At 38.9% G+C, this 16,274-nt stretch overlaps 2 protein-coding genes across 5 annotated transcripts in view; one reads left to right on the forward strand and one right to left on the reverse strand.

The window, feature by feature from the left end:
* Window positions 1-1,532: 1,532 nt before the first annotated feature.
* On the reverse strand, window positions 1,533-7,371 carry TEX36 (testis expressed 36). Its single transcript, XM_074831651.1, is given in 6 exon segments — window positions 1,533-1,564; window positions 1,567-1,780; window positions 3,083-3,163; window positions 5,773-5,904; window positions 7,179-7,211; window positions 7,213-7,371. Coding segments are annotated over 6 exon segments (651 nt in total).
* A 2,531-nt stretch (window positions 7,372-9,902) lies between these two features.
* Window positions 9,903-16,274, forward strand: part of EDRF1 (erythroid differentiation regulatory factor 1) — a 28,354-nt gene continuing 21,982 nt past the window's right edge. For 3 of the 4 annotated variants that reach the window (XM_074831511.1, XM_074831510.1, XM_074831512.1), the window contains exons 1-7: window positions 9,903-10,068; window positions 10,813-11,021; window positions 12,469-12,535; window positions 13,419-13,544; window positions 13,906-14,030; window positions 14,500-14,659; window positions 15,925-16,026. In XM_074831511.1, coding sequence (XP_074687612.1) covers window positions 10,003-10,068; window positions 10,813-11,021; window positions 12,469-12,535; window positions 13,419-13,544; window positions 13,906-14,030; window positions 14,500-14,659; window positions 15,925-16,026 — 855 coding nt within the window. In that variant the 5' untranslated portion in view covers window positions 9,903-10,002. The remainder of the gene's footprint in view (window positions 10,069-10,812; window positions 11,022-12,468; window positions 12,536-13,418; window positions 13,545-13,905; window positions 14,031-14,499; window positions 14,660-15,924; window positions 16,027-16,274) is intronic. The other variant, XM_074831514.1, reaches the window with a different exon arrangement.

Consider the following 16,274-nt stretch of genomic DNA (forward strand, 5'->3'; position numbering starts at 1 on the left):
AACAGCATGGGGTACTTCATTTACCATGTGATTGGCACACACTTTAGTTTTGAATCAGTTTGGAGACAAAATTGTTGGCTAAAGCTCTGGAAATTCTGACTCTTGAGTTGTCAGGCAGGCTGTCTTTGAGAAAAAATAATTCTTTTTAATAACACTATGTTACTTGGCTTTTTATCTGTTTTTACATTGTTCATTATTGTTTTGCATTTCTACGTATTGTGCAGCACCCCAAGAACTTTAGTAGGGGCAACTTCATAAAAAAAAAAGTCTATTATTTCAGCGTGTGCTAATAAAATTGCTACATGTTTGGGGAAATATTCTAGCACAATCTATTTTGATGGCACACAAAAAGGTCAGCCATTGCATGCTGATACAAAAAGATGTATCTGTTCACCGAAAGGCAGAAATAATTTCTTAACATAGTTCATTTTCAAGGCTTCTCTTACAATGCAGGGAATTCTAAGGGTTGATTTTTCCATTAATCTTGAAAACAAAGGAAATTATCCCCTAAACTTATACTTAAATTTTTTTAGTCGACATTATTTTGCATAGCAACAAGCTCATTTCTAGTCTATTTCAAGACACATCGTTCGGTGTATTATTTTATTGATATTAATGGAAATGCTCCAAAAGAGGAAAACACATTATTTGGAGGTCTGACTCTAATGCCTTCCATATCCTAAAGCCAGTAAGAATTCTAGGAGCGGAGTGCTTGGAGGATTGGTTCTGAATTCACTCCCTTAGGGACATGTAATTATAAAATCACAAGTTCTTTCAGATCCAGTCCACCTCAAATGTTCCTGCAGCCTTCACACTTCCAGCTTGAACTTTCTTCCCCCTTACTGCCACAAACGACCCGTACACACATACACACATTCGTGTTTTGAGAGTGCACACACAGGCGTGCAAACATTGTTTATAACATCCTTTCTTTCTTTGCTTATACAACCGCTGTGTTATAACCAAACATTACAGTTATTTTGCACAACAATCTAATGTACAGCTTCTTTTTAAACCAGTTTCTCTAATGGCTACCAACCTGCCTTCATAGCCATGAAACCTTTCAGAAAAGTTTTTCTCTTACCTGAACAGGTGGTTTTGGCTCCCTGTTGTGGTAAATCCTCCCGGATCCAGTTCCATTACATCCTTCTGTCAACACAGATGCTGTCAGCTGCTTGAGGTACAGCCATGCCACTGATACTGAAGTTGAAGGAGTTTTTGTATCAAGATGAGGGTCAACCAGTATCAAATAACCCAAGTACAATCACTATCTCTGTTCTCCTAGTAGAGGTATTTCTAAAAATATGTAGAATCCTGCTTTTCCTTATAAAGTTCCTCTTCATTAAAATTTTTATAGTAATGTGTGTCTTCAGAGTGACATATGATTGTTGATCTCAATGAACTCTCAACTGTACTACCGCATTCACTTTACACAAATGTTTATTTCATCGTCCATTTGAGTAAAAAGTAGTTCAGATCTCAAGAAAAGGCTCTAATGATGATAAGTCAGTGCTACAAAGGTGTTTTTATAATTAAGATGGCTTGTTTGGCTGCAGGTTTTTTTATTCTTAGGAACGGGTTTGTCAGTGCAACATTTCTCCGAGTGGTGTTTTGGATACCACCTACAAAATGGGCCCTCGGTATTTAGATCTTTCACAAACGATGTCTGATAAATGGTTAAACCATCCTCGCCGCTAGGAACGGATTCGTGAGCCCATAGGAAGAAGTTCTGTGAGTTCTGTTGCCTTCTCTCTGGTTCCACCTTCCTCCGGCCCATACCCTAGAAAAAGAATTGAAAGAAAAATTAATGTAAACATATGACTTACAATCACAGTTTCACAGGCAAAGCTTGTAACAGTCACTACCCCACTGGGAAGTTAACAAAGCTGTTACCACAGTGATTTCAAGAACTCATGGTTGATCTTCAGCAAGTTAAAAATAATATTGTCAGACTTGCCTATATGAACATTTCTGGTTGCATATATAATGGGAAATCTGTTGACCTGCCACCTCTTAGTACTAATAAACCACTTATACTTTGCATTTCTGTAGTGTGCTATATACTCAAGGCTATTTAGCTATACTCGGCTAAATTAATCTTCAGAGTAACCCAGAGAAATAGGTTAATAATTTTATGTCTGGATTGCAATAAAGAAACAGAAACAGACCATGAAATCTGAATCTTCAAAGCTATCCCTTGTGTGTCCAAACACAGAGAGACAGAGCCTGATTTTCACACTCCATAGCTTGCAGGAAATTTATTTGGAATTATGGTTGATCAATATCGCTAAAACTATGAGACGCTGCACAAAAGTGCACAGAAATGGAGGTTGCTCAGTGAATAATGAATGCCAGAAAATCTAGGTCTGAGAACCCAAAGTCAGACAAACTTTCAATATCACAATTTGCTGCTTCCTCCTCTACTCATGATCTTGTGAACAGCACTATTTCTTTCCCTGACTAGAGAGATGTCAACAACCTAAGAAAAGTGGGAAAAGATGAACCCGTTGCACATACAGAAAAGCCCCAAACAATTTAAATTCCATTCAAAGTTGTGGCTTTTTCAACATACATTTGAACAAGTATATTATAAAGAGGTGCGGATTGGAAAATAATACATTCTGGAGATATATTGTGGGTGTCCTATGGATTTTGGTTAAACCTATGATAAAGGTGAGTCTGAACCAAATATGTGGGACTGTGAATGTGGCTGAGATCCCTACAAAAGTCCATCACAAGGCCAATCACTTTTAGCAGACTAACAGGATATGTAACAGGTTACAAAACCACGTTAAGATATAAAAAACAGGACCACTAGAAAACACTCTCAGAGACGCAAATCATGGGTTCCCCTTGATTTCTGTCACTCTCAATGACCATGCGTGTGGCTGCATACCTGTGCCAGCCCCAGGAGTCCCATCCCTACACTAATAAAAAGTAGTTTTCTTTGCTGTTTACATTTTCCTCTTCTCACAATTTTTAGCACCTATAATTTTTGTAGGGGAGAGAAAAGATACTGTGTTTAATCTCTAGCAGACTGAGAGATATGAACTTGCTTGACTTTTTAGTGCTGGGTACTTACAAAATCAAAATACTCTCCTACATTCTGTAGACACTGTCTGTTGTCGTGACAAGAAAATGGGAAATTGTTGTTCACCGCTCTCTGAAAAAAAGAAATTATACCAAAAAATTATGAATTTTCACATACCTTGGAGTCTCCTAGTCTTAGTTCTTACATTCTGACAGATGCTGAAATTACAGCTGCCTATATTCTAACACAGAAGTCATACTTGTATGTTGAATCTCCAACTGCACATAATTTTATAGGAGTAATGTGGACCTTCTGTATTTTATTCCAGTTTTCTTTTACAAAATTGTCAGGAGGTTCTGTGCTCCCTTGACTTGCTGAATATATACCTGATTAATATAAAAGTGTGATTTTTCAAATAAGAAATGATACATTCTGTCTGCAAGCAGCAAAATACTAGATATATGTCAGGATTGCCTTGTTTGATTCATTAGTAAGCCTAAAGCTAATTAAAATGAACTACAAAAGGGACCTCAAAACTGAATTAATCTATGATTTATGTACTGAATGTCATGTACACTGCTTGTTGCAGGGGAAGTGGAGGAGGTATTAATTGCATAACTAATTTATAATCTCATTCTTTAACATAATGTTCATCCAATGTCTAAAATGAAACTAGAGTTTTAGAAGAAAAAAAAGACATCTGCAAAAGAACTCTTTTGAAAGCAATTTAACATATTTTAACATATTTTTTTTTAAAGTTTGTTTGTTATCTATCATTGCAATATTATTAAAATAGCTAAAAATTGAAACACTGAAAACACTTCTAGAATATTAGATGGCCTCTGTTCTTCCCCAAGCATTATTTTCCTGCTTCATGTTGGGAACTTGATGTTTTTTCTGTAAATGCTGAAGCAATTTTTACTTTTAACATTGTGGAACACATTTTTCATCGTCCAACTATGATATTCACCTCCAAACAGAAGAGCAAATTTTAATGTAACCCAATTTTTAAAAAGTGTTTCTGCGGTAAGTGGATCTGAATCAATTCTAAAGATAAATGTAACTGGAGGCCTGATGCAGCAAAGGCAATCACCAAATACAAAATTTGCCAGTGTGGAGTCAGCTGCATGATCATATCTTAGGGTATTTGGTATACTCGACAGGCTCTCTACCATTTTTAGGTACATGCCACGCGTTCACTTGTTTCCTCATACAGATTCCACCAGACTGTAGTTCAACGGATAAATAAATTCAACAGATACATTCTCATATATGTGTTTAAAAATAAGCACCTTCTAAGTCAGTAAAATGTAAGACTTACTAAAATATCCTACTGCAATTACATGTCAATCTTAACATTTTAGGAATAGTGTTTATTACTAGTGCCTATATGCTGCAGGAAAATTGAAAACCAAGATGGTAAACATTGAATATCAGCTCTTGGGAGGATTCCCCATATTAACTAATGGTTAAAAAAAAGCTATTCCAGAAGAATTACAGGACTATCATGTAATAAGAAATAACAGATAATATAAGCTTAAACAGTACTATATTTCTGAGAAAATTAATTAACCTCACAGCCAGTGAGTTCCCTCATACAAAGAGATTAGACATCCAGCTTCACATGCAGTGAGCTTCCAACACTCCAATCAGGACTTCTTAAAAATGTCACATAAACAAACTTCCTCAGATTGTTCCTGTGACATCATATTTTAGCCTTTAATGTATCTTCACCTCTGATGTCATTTTATTTCTTGATTTATGACAGGTAGGAACTCCACTAATTCTTTTTCAACAGTGAAGGGCTGGTAAATACAAGACATAAACCATCAGGTGAACAGTCATTCTAGTGCTGATAAAAGGTCCATCAACCTGGTTCTCCTTTTCAGACAGTGGCTAAGACCAGATGCTCCACAGAGAGGTGTACGTATTATCAACATAATATATACTCATGTTACAGTATAATCTTCTTTTCTTTTCACTAGCCCCAAGCTTACCTCTTAAATATTCCTTCCTAGCCCATTTCTGTGCTTCATTATAGCAAAATCTGTGAAATGTACTCAATATAATTGCTACGCTTATAGAAAATGAAAATAGAAAATGTTCTGTGCACAAAGTGGGTGGGTAAAGCAGAGCTCAGTGTGATGATAAAATAAGGACATAGAAACATGCTTATGAAATTGTAAAAGTTTAAATACTTGTGATTTTAAAATACTATATTTTGTTTCCATAATTGTCCCAACTCTCCTCAGTTTTAAGCAAGCCTTAAAAATATTTCAAATGGGAAGCGTCTCACTTTTTAATGATCAAAAAGATAATCCTTTGCCTGAATAGACAGAATTTCTGACATTCAATTCAAAACAGATCATCAAATTTCAGTTAAATGTTCTTATAGGGCTTTACACACAGATTTTGGACTGAAATTGGTCCTAACATATTTTGGCACATGAATGTGTCTCAAACAGCTATAGTAGCTATTAAAAGGGAAAAGTAACTGATGCTGGAACTCAGCAATAACTACAGCAGGGCTCTGAGTATCCAAAATTATAACTGAGTAACAGCAAAATATGTTTGGTCCTTAGCAGAGCTAGCAATCATTTCACTCCCTGAGGCACAAAGTCTGCCAGTCCGCTATGACTGCTTTGCTAACTACCGTAAGTGCTATTCTTACTTATAACTTAGCAAGTGATAACTTGCAAAAAGGAGCTCTGTAAATTGACTGCAGTGCCACAGTAACTCACCTGCTCCCGAGTTCTGTACGCTCGCGGCAATCTATCCTCAATATACTGAGCTGCTCCTGAGTGCTGGACCTGCTTTAGCACAGAGCTTGTAGCTGACTCAGGCTGTCTCTGGCATCCTTCAACATGAGCAAACTAGAAAATAATGAAAATTGTGTCCCATTAAAAAAAAAAAAACAAACAAACCCAACAAACAATCAAATAAATCTGATCAGAAATGTGGGCAAAACCGGATTTTCCCATTTATTTTTTATTATTTGGATTGCAGCAGCACCTAGCGGCCTCTGCAAAAATCAGGAGCCTTCCCCACATAACTCAAACCCCACCATAAAGACCCCATGACGCAGATATGTAAAACAGACAAGAATCTTATTTCTCTAGGAACTTTCTGAAAATTGTTTATACAACGATAACCCATCCAGCAAAACCACTTCCCCCACGCTGCTCCTGTTGTTGTATGACTGAAGGTTTGAAAGCACAAAACTTTTGGGGAATAGCTCAGCCAAATGTTAGGCCCACAGGTTCAGAGACTGAAGAACAGCCTGTGCCAGGCGAGCGCCACAGTGCCCTGGGGTGACCTGATGTCCCTCTGACGGGGGCCGCGACACTTCTCCGGAGGGCAAGAACTGAGGCAAATGTCAGCTGGCATTTTCCAGAAGCTAAAGAAAATTGGCTGGAGCTAAATGTAAAATAAGAGACTGCCAGCACTGTTGGAAAACTGAAAAAAATATCCTGCCAGTTTGCTTTAGTACACTTCCTCTGAATACCTAGGGCACTTTTCCTCATAAACATCAGGAATGAGAACCCTCGTTTCTGGCTACAGGACAGAGTCACCCTCAACACCGTGTTTTCCCCAGAGTTTAAGGATAAAAAAGGAATATGGGGATTCCTGCCCAGCCCTCACCCAGGCACCAACGTGCTGCTCGCTGGGGTGAGACCACCTGCCCTTGGGCATGGCCACTGTCCCTGGCCCGGGCACGCGGTTGCCACGGCGGGCACCTGTCCCGCTCACAGAGTGGGGTGTGGGGAGAGGACCCCCCCCCATGACTTCAGACCCCCCCTGAGTGCGTCACTGAGTGATTCTGGTGGTTCAGTAAGATCCAGATGAGCAAAGGCAACACTGCTGTTATTTATTTGCTTTTACCAAAACCAAGTTGGTTAAAGTATTGAATGCTGTCTTAAAATGGGAGAGAAATGCAATTCGGTTTAAAAATTAATTAGTTCTGCGCAATTACTTCAATGACACATTACAATATGAATGGTAATACCTGAAGAGGACCATTTTTGAGAAAAAAAAACAAAGACATTGTGTATATTATTTTTAAGATGTAACCTCATGCTCTTTTAAAAATCCCTTTACACATACACACTCCTTAATCACATACACAAACATTTGTTCAAAAAAAAGCCTGATGGCACCTAAAGGATATTTTTGCCTTCGAGTTTGGGCACTGACTTGTAAACATCCATACTATTTAACTGTCGGGACTCTCTGGCAACAAGCACAGGCAGGGCTTCAGGGAAACACAGCAGGGACTGTTCCCCGCAGGGAATTTGGGGGGGGGGCTGCCCTGCTGGGGGGCAGACGGCGCTGGATGCCATCTGCACCGTGCCACTTGCCTGCTGGCCAGTAAAGTCCCCAGTCTGTTCATTCCTATTACAGATACAGTCCCTAAGATGGATATAGCGGGCTTTTTTTTTTTAATGTATAACATTTGTAAGATGTTTTTATGGCTGGGGAAGCGGAGAACCAACCAAAATGTTAAGGCTTGTTTCACAGAAAGGAAAACTGAGGCACAAAGCCCTTGCTTATGGTGAAATGAGCCTGTGGGTGAGCTGCAGACAAGGCAGAACTTGTCACTAAACCAAGCACAAACCAAGATTTTGCCTCCTCGGCCTTGACAGACTATAAAGAACATGACAGTCGCATAGTAAGTGACCTGCTCTCTTCTATATTCAAGGCTAACTTATATGGGAAACAGATGCCATGGCTGGCAAACAGAACAAGAAAAAATATGCTACTTGTATTAGTTAAGTATGAATGATTCAGACAGTCGTAGCCATTTACAAAGTGCAATTACAAAGTTCCTGTGGGAAAATCTCACTATAAGACATAGGCAATGATATTTGGAAATGCTAGCTGCCATCACGGAGTTTTTCAAGGCTTTCTTCTAAATTCTTCTTCTTTGTTTCTCTAAGTATCTGTTGAACTTTTGATCATACAGATAAGATTATTTGGAACTTGTTATTATTAGTGATGCCATACTGCAAGTTACTTTTAAGTACAAAAGTAGGTGAATAACTTTTATGATGATTTACAGAGGCTAATGTAAACTTTGTTTATGAAAAATAAGCTGTTTCAGATAATGCAATTTTGGTTAAGAAAAAAAAATTGTAAACAAGCTGTAAGAGCAACATGTTTTGAAACACTTTCATGATTGTATTGTCACCTCAGCATTGACTGTGATGAACTGTGCCAAGGTCTGAATGTGCCAGGACCAGATCAGAAGGCTGGGGAGATAATTCATGCTATTTTTAAGACTGAGTAAGCCAGTGACAGAAACAACTAGAGAAGGATAAAGAGCGTGACAGGCAGAGGAACCTGTAATTTGTTTTCATTCCATTCTACTCATTTTCAGACTCAGTAACTTCAGGCCCGTTATTGCAAACTCAAACAGCACTTTGGCTTTTAAAGTATTACTCCACTAGAATCTTTTTCCTGAAGGGCTGCAATAGTTTTCTATTTACTGTTTTCCAGTGAGATATGGGTAAAGCTGAAAAAGTTTAAGGATGAAACTTAAAAGGTCCCTTCCTAACACCATAAAAGGATTCTAAAGGAACATAAGGAATATATAATTAAATTGAGTTGTGCCAGTCTGCAATGGCAGTAAGCATAGGTCCAATATAATAAGAAATTGACTAAAACTGCTTTAGAACATTATCTGAAATATTTCTTAAATAGATTCTATATGTGTATTTTCATACCAAAGTGTATTGTTGCATTTATACTATTGTTGTTACTGCTAAAAGACATATGCTTTGTGTTAGTAGAAATATGCAAAAGTAGAGTATTTTAGTTTGGTTCACAAAGGAAATGAACGAGACTTATGCAACTGCACTTTCCATCTCTGAGATCTTGTAATTTTCAAATCTTCAGGCCATTTTCAATCAACTTTGGGAGAAAGAATGAATTTCAAAGATGACCAGGATCATCTAAGCTTCATGAGAATCAGTGGCAGGACAGGAAAGTACCCCAGCAAAGAAAGGCAGGCCCTGGCCCAGGTGCTCTATGTTGTGTGTATATATATATATATATATATAAACAATATATGATGACAGGCTGTCAGCATTTGTAGTTCCTGACCAGTCATGAACTGTATGGTCTCCTGTGGCATGGAGAATAAAGAATAACATCTAAGAGGAAAACAGTAAATAGTAAAAATCCTTTGGGCACTATTCAAGGTACCATTTGCTTGCTCTGGCCATAACAGGTAAGCCTTTGTGAAATTCAGTGTACAAGCAGAGGCCAGCACACTACAATTCTTGATCCCCACACTCTAAGGAGCCCTTCACCAAGTGCTCGCTGGTTTCATGAAGGTTACAGTTAGTCAGCATGTCTGTAAACCCCATCAATAAACTCTGCTGGCCCCATCCCTTACCTAAGCTACCTAACGCAGCAATGCACCGGTTGTTTCTCAGGGTAGGGTTCAGACAACCCAGGGCAGCCGGGTTCCGGGAGCACTGGGCCTGAGCAGGCCCCTGAGGCTCAGCAGCTCCTTACCACACCGAGACATGCCCTGCAGACCGCAGCACCTCACTCTCCTGCTATAGCAAAGTGGCGTAACCAGACGGGCTGCTAATGGTGGTGCAGCCCCACCACAACCACCCGCTTCGGCTCAGCGCCCTGGAGGCCGGGAGCCGCCCAGAAAAGCCAAACCAGCACCTAAACCGAGAGAGAAGCATCCCGACAGCCTCACCGCCACCCGCCATTCCCGCCCTTCCCCTCACACTTCGGCCGCGCGCCACACCCCCTCCCCCCCGCGCGCTCTCCTATTGGCCAGAGCCCGCCCTTCCCGCCCCCGGCGCCTCCTGGGACGTCTCGGGAAATCTCGCGAGAGGCTGCTGTTCCCGGCGTGAGGGCTCACACCCCCCCCCCACCCCCCGCCGGCAGCGGGCGCTGACAGCGGCCTGTACCCCGCCGGCCCCGGGCCGGCCCCGAAAGGCGGGCGGGCAATGGAGGACCTCTGCGGCGTGGGGGCTGCTGCCCCTCTGCGGGGAGACGCGGAGGAGCCCAAGCAGGTAACGGCGGTGAGGGGCGGGGGGACACACTCCACCCTCCCCGGGCCGGGCTGAGGTGCGGGGAGGGGGGGCTGCTGCCGGTGCCCCGGTGGCGAGCGCGGGGCTGTAAACGCAGCCCCCAGGAATGTTTTACGTTTCCTCATAGGCGTGTATCCTCCTTCTAGTTTGGCCAGTAAGGGAATGCTATTGTCAGGGTTGGAGGAACGTACTAATTATGATTAAGCTTTAATTGGAAGCAGTATTTCTGTTGTTATGCTTAAGTGCAGTGTGCGGCATTGTATTTACATAACGAGTATCCTGTGGATCTGTTTTTCCCTTCACATATATCTGTTCAAAGCTCTTAAGTGTGACAGATGTGTTTTATTGTATTTGAAAAGAAATAATCAGTCATAAGGCTTACTTATTAAGGCAGAAACGTGTTTAGCTTTAATGTTGGTTAGTGAACACTTACTTTCACGGCGTTAGTGGGACTTATATTTTAGTTTCAGCCTTTCTGAGTAATTTCACGTTCCGTGTGGAGCTGGCCTTAATAGCACTTCATCCTTATAAAGTGGAGCATATGTTTGACGCAAGTGTTGGGAGTTAGGGGAACTCAAATACTCGTGAATAGGTGCAGGAGGAAATGATGAGTGAATGCCAAGGCTTAGGTCACTTAGCATTAAAAATAGCTTACCACAGAGCAAGTCTGATACTTTAATTGCTATGATTTTATACATAAAAGACTAATTTCCCTTTGAAAACTAGGGGTCGGTATTGTTTCTTGGAGGCAATGAAGTGAAAAGCAGTGCTGTGGTGAAATACTCCTCTGCCCCCCCGCAAGCAGCGTTTGCCCGTCTGCAGGAGAAAACGGACTTGAAACTTCCACCTGCCAATTGGTTACGTGAAAGCGCTAAGCTGGGACCAGCAGGGACAACTATTCTTGGCAACAACAAAAAAAGTAAACCATTTTCAAGGTAAATAACAGCAGGCTGTGTTTTTTCAGGCCTTTAAGAATAATTCTAACAGTAATCTTGGATGCTGTGTAACTCAAAGTGTGAAAGACTTTACCATAGCAACTAGCTATCGCTTTTTCTTAACCGTTCTCATTCTACTTTTTAATCCTTAGTTCTTACCTATATGCTATAATCCTGTCTTCTTTGTAAATGATTAATGATGCTGGTAATGCTGTTGATTACTATTTTTTCTAAATACATGTTGACACCTTGACTGAGACAAACTGACTTCACGTTCTTCACTGGTTGGCTGTTGTCAGCTGGCCCAAATCAAACTAGACTGGTTCAGCCAGCCGTTCTGCTTTTGATAAAAGGTGAAAATGGAACAAAAGTGGTTCCCCTTGAGAGCTACAGAGCCAATTTATAGCTCTTCTAGATCTTTAGAAACTGGACCTAACTAATGGTAAAAGAAATTTTTAGTCATGTCAAGAGTGAACACAGAAGATGAAATAAAGGGCAAAACCAAAAAGCAGTGTTACCTTTCAGTATGGATGTTAAGTATTTGGATGAGTTGAGTTCAGAGTGTTTATAAATAGGAGCTTAAATCCTGTGCTGAACAAGCAAATTCGCACTAAGTCAACTAGGTAATGGAATTTCCTAGTTTGTGGAGGGTCTGTGTTTAAATCCTCATAATCTGTTTTAGGAGATGTAAATTTTTGAGCCGAGCAACATGTTTCTCAGGGCTTCATGAATATTTCCTGTTTATTTTAGATATTTGTTTGTTAAATAGAGGCTGATAATCTCTCTGTCTCTAGTGTCAGTATTATAAAGGTAATAGCAAAAGTATAATTTTGGACACTTGCACATCATGTATTTGGATTATAGCCATATCTGGTTTAATTTTAAAGAATGATCTGTATGTTGAAATATTGTGATCTAAATAGCTTGTAGTTTAGAGAGGCCTTAATGAGGGTGGATGAAGATACAAGGATGTGTCTGTTATGTGTAGGCCAGTTTTAGAAAACGTAAATAAGGGGTAAAATGAAATGACTGCTGCTAAAATGAAAGTATTTAATATGCTTAATGCCTTAAAGAGAAACTCCTTGAAAAACTGTTCTTGTTTTTAGTGTTAAAAAAAAATTCAAACTCAATGTCTCTAATTTCCCATAGCTGTCTTAAAAACCACTTTAAATAGTTCTGATTTTCTTGTTTTCAGCAAAACTTAAACTACCGTTTAGAACATTTTGAAATTGGATCTAAGCACTTCCAAAGATATCTCGGAAAAACTTCTAGAATGTAAATATGAAATGATTTTGTTCATTAACTTTAGATCTCATTACACCTGGTAATGTTTAGTTAGATTTTTTTTTTCTTTTTGATGAAGAAAAAATTTTCAAAGCTTTAGTAAGCTTAAAAAAACAGGTCTCTAATGTCACACTGCATCTGTCTTGTAATATTTTCTAAATAGCTTTGGGATGGCGTATGACTTCATTGACTCAGTTGGAAATGATGTCGATGTTGTGTCTGATTCAGAGGTATGTATATTTAAGTTCTATCATTCAAACTCTTATGTTGTATAAACCTTATTTTGAGATGGCTTCTGTCATCTTTGTGTCCTTTGAAGAAAAGATCCCCTAGTGAAACACAAACAGGTCACCTAACTTTTGCTCTGTCATTTAAGGGAGTTTTGATCACTGAATAAGAAATGTAGAGGTGAAGTCATATTTCCTATGAATTTCTAGAAATACTTTTCAGCTAAAACCTGTGGTTTAGTGAATGCAACACATCAGTCTTTCAATGTAGTTGCCTTGTGCGTTTGAACTTGGGGTTTTTTGATGTAAATTATTACTCAAGATTATTTTTTTCTATGCTTATCTAGAAGAGATAGCCCCCCTCCAACCTTCTTCCTCCCTCTGATTTTTGCCAGCTTTTTTTGGTGCTGGTAATATCTGTAGCATTCGGATGAGGCTATTCAGAAGAGGAAGCATACATGCTCATTTAGTGTCTTAGTGTTGATGTTTGGCAGATTTTTATTCAGACGTAGATCTCTGTCCAGATTCCTCTGGATATCTGACAAAGTGTTGGTATTCCTGTGGTGAAGAGAAAGCTTTTAAAATCCAAACCATCCACTTGCATTTTTCTTTTTGTTACTTTTGGTGATACCTGGTTGTGATGATCCAAAGTGAGATCATGTTTAAACCATGTATGCGGTTTATACCGACTACTTGGTCTCTTTATCACTGTCACTCATGTTCTCTGACCTCAACAAATTCCACTTCTTGTGGAATGACCTTAAAATCACTGGCACAGGAAGGTTTTATTCACCAGCCAATGCCTCTCCAATGTTAGTAGTGTATTCTTTGCTTACAGTTTCCTAATTATATTGAATACTATGTCTGTTCTCTTTTCTCCTGCAAGAATATTAAAAAACTTCTGAAGATACCTTATAGCAAGTCACATGTGAGCATGGCAGTACATCGCATTGGGCGGACACTCTTATTGGATGAGCTGGATATTCAAGAACTCTTCATGAGATCATCTCAGGTTAACCATTTGGTTTTTAAGTGTGTTATGTAGTCAGTGTGCATTATTTCAAGAATAGTGTAGTCCCCAAGAAAGCATGTATGTTTCAAAATTCCTGAGGCCCACATGCGAGATCAAAATGTCTGTGTGAAGCATATGCTGCTATTCTGCAGCATTTGGTTCACCCACAAACTGCAGCTGATGTTTATTATTATATATTTATTATTAAGATCCATTTTCAGTAAATGACCAAGGCTTTAGCTATGAAGTTATTTTCAGGGTTTCTTTTGTTGTTGTAGAAGAGTATTCAGAAGTTAATAAGGCACTTGATTTACATCCCAGTGCTTCTCAATACTAATTTCTTATTTATGATATTGCCTAGACAGGGGACTGGACATGGCTGAAAGAGTTTTACCAAAGGCTGATTGATCAGAAGTGGCAACGGAAAAAGAAGAGTAAAGAACATTGGTACCAGAAGGCTATACTTTCAAAATTTTTGTATTACAGGTAACGTTATGTCTGCATGAATCTTGAATTCTGTACCCATTGCTTTTGCCTGATTTCTTGTCTTGCAGTAAATGTTAAAATTCCACTGCGATCTGTCTTACTTGTTTACTGATTTACACAGAAGAAATGGAAGGATGAGATTGGGAAATAACATGTAAATATTTTTAATGGGAATTGAAGCATTTTAGAATAAAATTGAAGTATTAAAGTATAAAATCGTGTGACCTAATTCACTGCATATCTCAATATTCCTTCTGAGAACTGAGTTTGAGGGAAGAACAGCTTACAGTGTGCAAGGTAGATTGACACCAGCTGTAATATTGTAAGAATTTCGAGCAACTTGCCACTATAGCGATCTTCTTGCTGATTGTCAGAGTCCTTGCTTGAGAACAGTGCATCAAATATAACAATTCTAAAATAGACTCTGTTTGCATATTGTCATACGAAATTTTTAACGTTGCTTTGTCAGCATTAATGGTGATGGAGCTGCTCAGCCTGTTCCTTCCACTTCAAAACAGCACCAGGAGGGTCCTGTTTCAGGTGAGAGTGATGAAGCAGGAAGGGCCTCCTGGCCAGCTCCTTTTGAAATGCCTTCTTCGTTATCTGAAGATCCAGGTGCTTCTAACCAGGTTAGTGTATACAATGTTTTCAATGGCACCTTAGTTTTTGTAGAGACAGGTGTATTGAAGGCTTTTCAGAGGTGCTGCTGCAGTATTCTTTGCTGAGAGAAATGAACTCAGGCATTAGAAGGACCTGGCAGTAAGTGCAGTTTAGATTATGCCAGTGTTTCAGAGCTCCAAATTTCAGAATTTTTTTTTTCCTGTCACTGTAATAGTAAATACATGTTTATCTATGCATTTTTGAGGAACAAAGCATTTGGTTAGGAGTAGTCATCAATTACTTTACCCAAAAATAGAAAAATCTGATATTCAGAAGGTGTGTATGGAAGCTTAAGGTTTTGGCCTTTTCTTTTTAAATCTGTCATTAAAATGATTCTGGTGTGGCCCTGAATATATTAGGGGAAGAGGAAAGTGAAGATTTCTGAAAATGTTTGCAAAACGCTTGAGCAACATTTACAAACACTTGCCATGAGATTACACAAGTGACACATACATATATATATATATAGAGTAATTATGCAACAAAATATGATTAGTATTAGACCCCAATCCAGGGTTTCAGTCTATGCCTAAGCTTATTTATGAAAACTGTTAATTTCTGTGATTTTTTTGAATAATTGATTAAATTTTTGAGAGGTTGAAAGATCTGTTGTTTTCAGTCTACATAAATATAATAACGTTGCTATAGTTACACTTAGTATTACCAGTGGGTATGCCAGATGATTTGGTCAGCTAACTTATGAAGGCTCTAAACTACATTATCCATGCAATTGTAACTGCACGTGTTGTGGTGTAGTAATATTCTAAAGTGGAGAAATATTTCAGTACTTGAAAGCTTTTAGAAAAAGGGCAACTTCTTTCTTCCACCTTCAGGAACTATTGCCTAGTACAGCAAATTCTTTATCATAAAGAAGCTGTTGTGTGTTTTTTACAGTGTCATTTTCTTTAATTTATAAATAAGACCTCAGGATAGAGGTTTTACTTTTGGAGACTGATAATCTGGTGCTGACCCTGGGGTAGTAAAGAATTTCTGTAAAAACTTTGATTCCTTTCCAAAGCCTCTGGGAATATAAAGTACAGAATTTTGGTACTAGATATAGAAAAGGAGCATTCTAGTCACTGACTAGAGACATTTTGTAGTTTAATACATATTTATTTAAAGATGTTAGGGGTAAAGGTTTTTCCCTTATATGCTTTTGTTATTCAGATTTTTTTTTAATGGCCTAACTTTACCTCAGCAGGAGAATCACTCCTTATCCTTGTGCTTTTCCCAGGGAAGTGTGCCTCTTGAACCCTCATATATAGTGGGGCATGTGGCCTCAGCCCCCAAAGAACAAAACCTGACTACTTTGTTCAATGACGGGGAAAACAGTCAGGTATGCTATATGTGAAATTTGAGCTCAAACACTGAACCCCCAATTTAATCAAACATTTTAAAATTTGGTCTAAATTGGAACTAAGAAAAACTAAGTCCCCTGTAGAAGTAGCTTTTGTGGCATCTGTGATCTCAGTCTTTTTAAGTTAATGTGAATGCGTAGCATAGTTCATTGTGTGCTGTCTTTTATTTGCTGCTTCTGCTTCTTGCTTTCTCATAATTCCACAGAATGTCATAGACAACAATTTT

Source organism: Strix aluco, chromosome 7 (genome assembly GCF_031877795.1).
Source record: "Strix aluco isolate bStrAlu1 chromosome 7, bStrAlu1.hap1, whole genome shotgun sequence".
NCBI lineage: Eukaryota > Metazoa > Chordata > Aves > Strigiformes > Strigidae > Strix > Strix aluco.